We start from the raw sequence: 9,930 nt of genomic DNA on the forward strand, positions 1-9,930 counted from the left end.
TGTCCACCAATTCTGCCGTTATCAAATTTGGTTTTAAAAATCACCAGGAATTTCTCAGCGCTGCGCTGAAAAAGAAACACAGGGCAGACTGCAAATTCTGCAAAACAACAATTTCGGAAACCTGTGGGACAACGTCAAACTTCGTGAGACACCTGCAGAGGAATCATACATTGCGGTAAGTTAACTGCAGAGCTGGAGCTGCTTAGCCTTGACTATGTGTTAACGTTAACATTAGCTAACATAGTAGAAGATAAAGGTAATGTTATTGGACATAAAGTTATCATAACTTACGTCTGGTATTACTGGTTTCATGGGGTAAAAAAAAAAATCAAACGATTATGGTATACACAATTGATTATCGTCGTGTTTGTATTACGTTTGTGGTTGTGCTCAGGCTTTTTACAAATGAATGCTCACGTTAACGTTAGGGTTAAGTAAACTTTGCATCAGCCTAACGTCATAAAGTTATAAGTTCGATTACGTATGGTGGTAGTAGCTAGCTGTGTGGGTGTGTCGTGTGTGTAGTGTTGGTAAATGTTATAGCATAGTTGATAAATGCTATTGCCCTTTAAGGGTGGCGTTACATGGGAAGGTGGGCGTGGTCGGTGAACCAGAGTGCAGGGGTTGCACGAGTGTAATGCTAGAACAAGAGCAATAAAAAACAAGGAACACGTTCGGCTAAATCTAGTCTGCTTTGTGTCAGTTATTGATAAATCTACATGGTGTCAGAAGTGGTCGAACATGGCACAAGGTCTCCGCCGTATTGATCCGCTAATCTTCGACGAGCACATTGCTGACAACTGGAGCAAATTCGAAAAAGAATGGCGCATACTGTATACTGCAATGCTGGTCTAACAGACAAATCGAAAAAGGTGCAGGAGTACACTCTGCTGAATTTAGCGGGCCCCGACGCGGTGGAGAAATCCGAGGCTTTCACGTTTGCAGAGGGAGAGAACAGAGAAGATCCCGACGTGTTACTGAAAAAGTCTGCAGAACTCTGCTTGCCCACAAAGAACATTAGAATGGACAGACACATTTTCAACACGACTAATCAAAAACCTGGTAAGTCCATTCAGTCGTATGTTTCTACCTTAAAGTTACTCGCAAAAAAATGCGACTTTGGAACTTTAAATGACGAGCTAATCCGTGACCGCATAGTTTGCGGGATTGAAAGTGATGGCGTGCGGAAACAGCTGCTCCGCGAAAAAAATCTGACGTTGGACTCTGCAGTAATATATGCCTGTTATATGAGCAATCTGAAAAGAGCACAAAAGAACTGAGACATGAGACTGAAGTTTGTGCAATACACGATCGCTGCATCAATTGCAACAGATATCACGTCCCTCATTAACTCAAGTGCTCTGCTTTTAATAAACAGTGCAACAACTGTGGAAAATGGAACCATTTTGCAAAATGCTGTAGATCAACTCCATCATACAAAACGGCACCACAGTCACAAACTCGTGACTACCATCCTAAACGAACTACTGCACAATTCAGAAACCATAAGCCTAATCGGGTGAATGAATTCGGCACGAATCTGGATGCCCCTGAGGACACTTTCTATTGTGAGACAGTGGATGATCTTTCGCAGAAAGGTGAAATATTCACAACAGTGCAACTGACACACGGGTTTGGCAAATTGAAACTGAAGGTGGACACAGGTGCCAAATGCAACGTTATATCTGCCCACCAGTTACACCTCATCGCACCCTCCGCTCACATAAACACCACCGAAAAAGTTAATCTCGTTGCATATGGTGGGCAAACCATCAATACTGAGGGCACAACAATGCTAGATTGTGAACAAGGCCCACTTAAAATTTCATGTTGTAAATCGCAATGTGAGACCACTACTAGGATTGCAAGACAGTATAGCTATGGGTCTGATACAGTTAAGACCACATGTGCAAGCAGTACAAAACCAAGAACCAGAGGTACAAGAGTTTAGTGATCTGTTCGATACCGCAGTGCTTGGCAAACTGCCTGTTGTTTATGACATGCGATTAGACATGTCAATAGCGCCCTCTGTCTGTGCACCTAAGAAATTGCCCATAGCAATGAAGGGGAAAGTCATGGCAGAGCTTGAGAGAATTACTATATTGGGTGTAATCACCCCTGAAACCGACGCCACTGAATGGGTGTCTGCCATGGTCGCTGCCAAAAATAAAGAAGGCTCTGTAAAACCCCATTTACACCTGGTATTAAAATGCGATCTGTGTCCAGATAAGTTATCTGGATAATAAAAAACGCATGTTAATGCAAGGTGTCAATACGTTGTGTTTGGATTGTGATCGGATCTGCCTGACCACATCTGGAGGTAGTCTGGCTCGCATTGTGTTCGGATCTTTACTAGGTGTGAACGCAATCCGTACGACGTGATGGCATTCGTACCTGCCAAACGTCATTTTTTTTTGTCATTTTTTTTCTGGAGGACAGAGATCCGAACTCAATGTGAATAACCAGAACGCATTAAAAATACAAGGTGTAAACGCAAAGCAAAGATCAGTACACTTTTTATCCGGATAACTTATCTTGATACAGATCTCATTTTAATACCAGGTTTAAATGGGGTCTAAGAATCTGCATAGATCCAGTGCATCTCAACAAGGCACTCCTAAGGCCCCACCATCCACTGAAAACTATTGAGCAGGTCATCGCTGACATGCCGGGTGCCAAGGTTTTCAGTATCCTCGACGCAAAATGTGGATTTTGGCAAATCCCCTTCTTTGGCAAATCCCCTTCCCCATCTTCGAAGCTGACCACATTCATGACGCCTTTTGGCAGGTACAGATTCCTGCGCATGCCTTACGGAATATCCACTGGCAGTGAAGTGTTCCAGCGATCCATGGAGCAGCTTTTTGATGCACAACCATATCAAATTGTGGTAGATGACATACTAGTCTGGGGCTGCACACTACAGGAACATGATGAGCGACTGAAACAGGTCCTCCACAAAATTCGCAGCTGTAACATGAAATTAAACCCTGATAAGTGCAAATTTCGTGTCACCTCAGTTTCTTATATAGGCCATCTCCTTACTGCACATGGCGTCAAACCCGAGCCCGACAAGACCTCAGCTATCCGCCAAATGCCAAAACCTGAGGACAAACAGGCCTTACAACGGTTTCTTGGTATGACCAACTACTTATCGAAATTCATTCCACACTATAGTGACGTTACAGGCCCTCTACGTGCACTGTTGAAGCAGGATGTGGAATGGTCGTGGCATGAGCTGCAGGATGCCGCTTTCCAAAAGCTGAAGGACGCTGTATCCAGTCCCCCAGTTCTGCAATACTTTGATGTCACCAAACCTGTCATCCTTTCAGCTGACGCATCCCAACATGGACTGCGCGCTGTGTGTCTTCAGCAGAGCGCTCCTGTTGCATTTGCTTCACGCGCCCTAACACCAACTGAATCTCGGTATGCCCAAATCGAGAAGGAAATGTTAGCATTAGTATTTGCAACTAAGAAGTTTCATGACTTCATATATGGCCGACCCGTCACCGTGGAAACAGATCACCAGCCTCTCATCACAATCTTAAAAAAGCCGCTACACACCGCCTCAGCACGTCTTCAAAGTATGATGTTCAAGCTCCAACGTTACAGTCTCAACGTGATTTGCAAACGGGGCAAGGAACTCTTTGTCGCTGATGCCCTATCACGTGCTCATCTCCCCTCCACTGACCCTCCCCTTTCGGATGACCTGCTAGAGGTAATGACACTCCAAGTTCTCTCATCAGAGCGGACAGAGGACCTCCGAACTGTTGTAAAATCTGACCCCACATGCCAAAGACTTGTTAACATGATAATGCATGGCTGGCCAAACTCCTTCAAAGAGCTTCCACATGATCTCCGCCCATTCTTTTCCATGAGAGAGGAATTTGTTGTTGAAGATGGACTGATTTTTCGAGGACAGAGACTCCTGAAACCACCATCCAGGGCCTGAAATTAACACCCGACCACCTGCCAAATGCGGGTGAATTTTGCTATTGGCGGGTAACACTGTCAATCTATACCTGCCACATTTTGTGAATTGAGAATTGAGTGATTCATTAGGGGTTTTTGTTACGTTTTCATTTTCATTGCGTTGGACCTTAGCTATAATGTGGCGGCACATTACTGGGGTAAAAAGGCCAGCTGAAACAAACAACCAACAAAAAGATGAGGATGAGTCAAAGAAAAGTAAAATAAGACATTTTAATACAAAGTGGTCAATTGGCGACAACGGCAAGGTTCGTGAGCGGCTGATTTATGACAGCGACTGTTGTTTCGTAACGTTCATGCGATCAGAAAGAAGATGAGGCCCTTTTCTGACTACGTTTGGATGTGCCAGTATTGAACTGTTGGTGAGATGGGATGAGATAATGTAACGCTGACGTAGGCTCCAGAACAATGACAGTTGCACAGATGTGTGCGTGTGCAACTGTAGTACATGTTGGGAGTTGGGAACCGGTGAGAAAATGTCCGGCACCCGGTAACTTTACCAATAATAATATTAATTTAGTTCTGCTTAACGGTTCCTGAACGCTGTAACTAAAAGCTGTCAGGACCTAGCTGTCTACGTGACTAAATCAGCCATCAACACAGCCGCGGGTGATTTGTTTACATACGAGCTGCGGTAGGTCTAAAGATCTGTTGTGCATGTGTGTGTCAAAATCAATGAATAAAAAGATTTTTTAAAAATGTATATTCTAAGAGTTATTATTACTTATATTGATTTCGTTAATAACTTGACAGCACTTAAATGTGAACAAAGTTAAAGAACAATATTGTGAAATTCCCGTTTTTCACCTTTAGGCTATGAGCCAAAAAAAAAAAAAAGGCTGGTAAAAAGTCTCTGTAGCAGGTGAATTTTTATATCCACCTGCCACAGTGGCTGGTGGCCAAAAAAGTTAACTTCAGGCCCTGCCACCATCGCTACAAAGTTACAAAGCACATGAACCGATGCAACCACACAATGTTCCTGATCTTCCCTGGATGTTCACTGCGGCAGACATATTTGAATGGCATGGAAAAATGCATTTGGTTCCAGGGGACTCATTCTCTGCTTGGTTTGAGCTTGACCATCTACCCGACATGAGAAGTGTCACTGTAATTGCGAAACTTAAGAGACACTTCGCCATCCATGGCATTCCTCAGACGCTCATGACAGATAATGCACAGCAGTTTGTATGTAGCGAATTTTCTGGTTTTGCACGTGCATGGGACTTTGAGCACATTTGGAGTAGCCCATATTACCCACAATCCAACGGGCTTGCAGAACGTGCAGTGCGGTCCGCTAAGCATCTGCTTGAGAAATGCCATATGAGCACAGTGAAATTCAGGCTGCTTTACTCCACCTGCGTAACCTTTCACGCGCTGACCTGCCATCACCTGCCCAACTGCTCCTCTCTACACTCAAAAAACTGATATGTTGGCTTTACTTAACTTTTTTATGTAAACAGGTTCCACCGGTTCCACATAACTATGTTTCGTTAAACAAACATAATATGTTCATGTAACTTCAACATCATGGAATTTGGTCATTTTAAGCGACCCAATTAAACTCTGAGCTAATGAGTTAATTAAAGTGAATAACTGAGTGATGATTGAGCATTATTGAAGACACCTGATGTTAACAAGCAGAATCGCTGAAGGAGAAAACCGGAATGTTTAAGTCACCATTATGGAGATAAGTATTTGTTTTAGTTGGTCTCTTGACCATTAACTTATTAACTTTAGATTTTGTTTGGTTGCTGTACATGAGTTATAACAGCCAGATGAACAATGAACTAAGGAGATCTGATGATGTTGGTTGTGATTTAACATCACTGAAGGAGAAAAACGTATTTTTAAGTCACCATTATGGAGATCAGTGTTTGCTTTAGTTGGGCTCTTGACCCTTAAATCATTAACTTTAGATTTTGTTTGGCTGCTGTACGTAAGTTACAACAGCCAGATGAACAAATAGAAAAGTTGATTTGATGGTGTTGGTTATGTTATAACATAATCATTATTTCACAATCATTTGACCTGAATCACTGAACTCATATAGAGTCCAGTTAGGTTTACTTTATTAATTATTGCAGCACTGTCCTTGTACAGTATAATGATTTTAACTTTTACAACATAATCCGAAGTACTTATTAAACGTGTCACAAGTAGGAAAAAAAAAAAAATTTGTTTTGTTTCGATTTAGGTTTTAGACACACAGACATCAAGAATCAACCTATGAATCTCAACAATGGTGACAATAATAAAGCATGTTGCAGTGCATTCTGGGTGCCACCAATCAAAACTCATTCATGGCTCCCATCATGCATTGCTGCATGAATAAGTAATGAGCTTATGTTCAGAGGTGATCTGTTGTGTGTCACCATTGCTGAGATTCATACGCGAATTCTTGAATTCTGTGTGCCTATATAAAATATTTTATGAAGTTTTCTTTTTATTGATTTGATCATTTGGTTTCATTGAAAAAGTTAAAAATATGATGCTGTTTAAGGACAGTGCTGCTATAATTAATAAAGCAAACCTAAATTGGACTCTATATGAGTTCAGTGATTCAGGTCAAATGATTGTGAAATAATGATTATGTTACAACATAACCAGCACCATCAGATCACCTTTTCTATTTGTTCATCTGGCTGTTATAACTCACGTACATCAACCAAACAAAATCTAAAGTTAATGATTTAATGGTCAAGAGCCCAACTAAAACACACACTAATCTCCATAATGGTGACTTAAAAATAACGTTTTTCTCCTTCAGTGATTCTGCTTGTTAACATCAGGTGTCTTCAATATTGGTAATTAAAAAAAAGAGTTCTTAATTCATCTTTGACGTCAGTCTTTTATTCCGATATTTTTGTTTAAAAAAATGTGTAAATTTTACTCATTTTAAATGATTAACTTTTAAGGAATTAATTTGGTTATTTATTACTCAATTCTAATTAGTTAAATTTAACTAATAATATTGCTTGTAATCTGTTGCCTCATTTTAATTGATTAGATTTAACATATTCATTCGTTTTAATTTTTACAGTGTAATACTGGTCACTTCTTTTCTACACTACTACATTACATCTGAAATATTGTCATTTAGTTGCGCAAATGCTCTGTACTAGTACCTAGCAGTGGTAATAGTAGTGGGTTGGTGTTTGTATCAGTTCTAAAACTGTTATTATGAGGTATCACCATGTGTCATTATTCTCTTTTCTTTAGATTAGAAGATTATATGATATCAAAGGGGGGATATAGGGGATCTATACTTAAACATCCTGGGTGTTGTGACACTTTTGCTTTTAGATCCACAAATAATAACCCCAAACTATTGTCTTGATAATGTCATGCATACTGTAAGACTTTTTTTTCCTGTCCTGGACTCGGTCTTGACTCGGACTCGAACCTCTTTGTACTTGGACTTGTCTTGGACTCGACAAAGGTGGTCTTGACTACAGCCCTACTTCACAGCATGTCGGTTATGCAGGGATGCTATAAAATTATTGCGTGTCAAGTTCAAATACATACTTAGCCAAGTTCAGCTCTGGAAATATTAGAAATATAAGAATATCAATTCACAGCCATAGTTTCACATATTCAGATGTATAAACCTTCCTCACCCTCGTTCATGATGACGATCAGATGAGTGTAAAGATAATTCACGTCTCTCTCTAATGTCACTGCACACCAGTATTTCCCAGCATCCTCTGCTGTCAGTCCAGTGATGGTCCCAGTGAAGACACTTGCAGTGACGTCATCATTCAGAGTCAATCTGTCAGTCTTGGTGTCTTTCTCTTCTCTCACAGTCTCATTGAGAGTATTTCTATCTCTAGTGGAGCACTTCCCCTTACAGAGAGACTTTGACTTTGATTTATAGATTGAATCATAAGGGCAGAAGATCTCAGCAGATTCTCCTTCACGTCTCACTACTGGAGCCACTGCAAACAAACACAGACATTTAACACACATGATTCTGAATATACTGTATTTACAGCAATGAAATCATCTGAATTCACTCACTGAAGAGGTTGAGCTGAATTTTGGTGGTCAGGGAGATGAAAGTCAAATGTGTGTCTCTGGTTTCTGCTCCACACCAGTAAACTCCAGCATCTCTCACACTCACATTACTGATGCTCACTGTAAAAACTCTCTCTTCATTTCTCTCAGATGAAGGACTCATTTCTGTCACTGCAGATGTGCTGATATTTTGACAGATGTGATCATCATCATCTTTGCAGAAATGAACTTTATGTTCCTCTGGGATCTGACAGGTGATGTTGACTTCTTCACCAAGATGAGCAGATTCAGTCTTTGTCTTTGGATATTTTGCATCTATAAAAAATAAATCAATAAATCAAATTCAGCAACAAACAATTAGATCAAAATCAGACCATATACTGGATATGAGATAAAAGTATATCCGGTTCCTCACCGTCTCTGACGTCCAGCTGAAGTTCAGTGAAGCTCTCAGTATAGTTCACTCCACATCTGTATGTTCCTGCATCTGCAGTTTTCAGCTCTCTAAAAAACACCATCAAGACTCCTGCTCTGGTGTCGTCATATAAAGAAACATCTCCATTCCCCACCCATTTATCCTGAACTCCTGGATTCTTCCTCTCTGAACATCCATCTGATACTTTTCGTACGTATTTTGGCTTGGTTTTGTGTTGAGGATGTTCACACTTGATCATCATACGACCTCCTGAGTGGCCAGTCGCTCTAGACACGCCCACTTTAGCTGTCAATCACAAATATCTGACTGAATCAGTGTTGTTATGAATTATTTACATTGTATGTCTTATCTACTGCTGTATTCTATATTTTTTAAGGGTGTATTATGTTGTAGAATACTCAATACATGGAAAGTATGTAGCACACAATTTATTGGATGCTGTTTTGGCGTAAGTGACGCGCAGAGGTGGGTAATCCAGGGGCCAAAGAGTAAAAGTCCTGCCATAAATTTATTCCACCCATGAACTCAGTCAGCTGATTTCACTAATTAGTTCTGTCTCCTGTCTGAATTAGCAAATTCAGGTGATTGGAACAAAATACTGAGGAGGACTTTTACTTTCTGAACCTGGACTTTATACACATGTCAGCCAAGAGCAAAGAGTCTTAGATGAAATCCACTGAAGATAAAAGAAGACATTAAATCTGAAGATCTCAGCAGAGGAGGATTAAACAACTCCACAAACAGCATTACCAGCTTCACTTATTACTAACCAGACTCACTTTATTTCTGTCAGACGTCTACAGAAGTTTTATTGAGAATTAACAGAGGTTTAACTGTTTAATTTTAAGTCACCATAACAGTGATTAGTGTTTACCTTAGTTGGGCTCTCAACTCTTAATATATATTTTGTCTTTTTTGGCTCCTGTGATAGTGTGTGTGTCAAACACATTTGCAGCAGCAAAGAAAGCTAAAGTGAAATGAGATCAGGTGATGATGTTTTTCTGTTGATGGATTTATACTCATCATGAAATAGACTGATTCATTGAGGTTTTGATAATCCAACAGTTATATTGTTCCATTAATATATTCACATCTGCAGCATGAGAATCTTTTCAACTTCGTCAAATAAGTCTTTTAACAAACATAAAAAAAAAAAACTGGCCTACATTGACATACACATAGGGCTGGGCGATATATCGCACGATATTGTTATGCGCATCTCGTCAGTAAAGCCGGTTCCTTGATTAGTAGTAAATCGCCTTCACCTGCTTTCAGATGGAGCGGCATTTACTACAAAGAGCCGTAGTTAACTGACAAGCTGTGCCGAATCGCACTAATATCGCGGACGTATCGCCAGCGACATTTAATGCGATATGGCTCAGCTTGTCAGTTAACTACGGCTCTTTGTACACAGCAAAAACTCCAATGTTAAATTAACACTCCTGGGAGTGTATATGAGTCCACACTCAAGAGTGTTAAAGTTAATGAGATAA

The 9,930-nt window shown here is 40.4% G+C and overlaps 1 protein-coding gene across 1 annotated transcript; it reads right to left on the reverse strand.

The window, feature by feature from the left end:
* Positions 1–7,581: 7,581 nt before the first annotated feature.
* On the reverse strand, positions 7,582–8,675 carry LOC130105909 (polymeric immunoglobulin receptor-like). Its single transcript, XM_056272094.1, has 3 exons — positions 8,417–8,675; positions 8,005–8,316; positions 7,582–7,922 (listed from the first exon to the last, which is right to left on the reverse strand). Exons 1-3 carry the CDS (start codon positions 8,673–8,675, stop codon positions 7,582–7,584), a joined length of 912 nt encoding a protein of 303 aa, XP_056128069.1.
* Positions 8,676–9,930: the final 1,255 nt, after the last annotated feature.

Source organism: Rhinichthys klamathensis, unplaced genomic scaffold, assembly GCF_029890125.1.
Source record: "Rhinichthys klamathensis goyatoka isolate OS25496 unplaced genomic scaffold, OSU_Roscu_1.1 h1tg000330l_1, whole genome shotgun sequence".
In the NCBI taxonomy this organism is placed as follows: Eukaryota; Metazoa; Chordata; class Actinopteri; order Cypriniformes; family Leuciscidae; genus Rhinichthys; species Rhinichthys klamathensis.

What these genes read in the sequence shown, in the direction of transcription:
- LOC130105909 (XM_056272094.1), bottom strand. Translation starts at nt 8,675, where the DNA reads ATGATCAAGTGTGAACATCCTCAACACAAAACCAAGCCAAAATACGTA. An exon ending in TCAGCTGGACGTCAGAGACG is followed by an intron (nt 8,317 to 8,416) that starts GTGAGGAACCGG and finishes TATTTTTTATAG; the next exon opens with ATGCAAAATATCCAAAGACA. An exon ending in AATTCAGCTCAACCTCTTCA is followed by an intron (nt 7,923 to 8,004) that starts GTGAGTGAATTC and finishes GTTTGTTTGCAG; the next exon opens with TGGCTCCAGTAGTGAGACGT.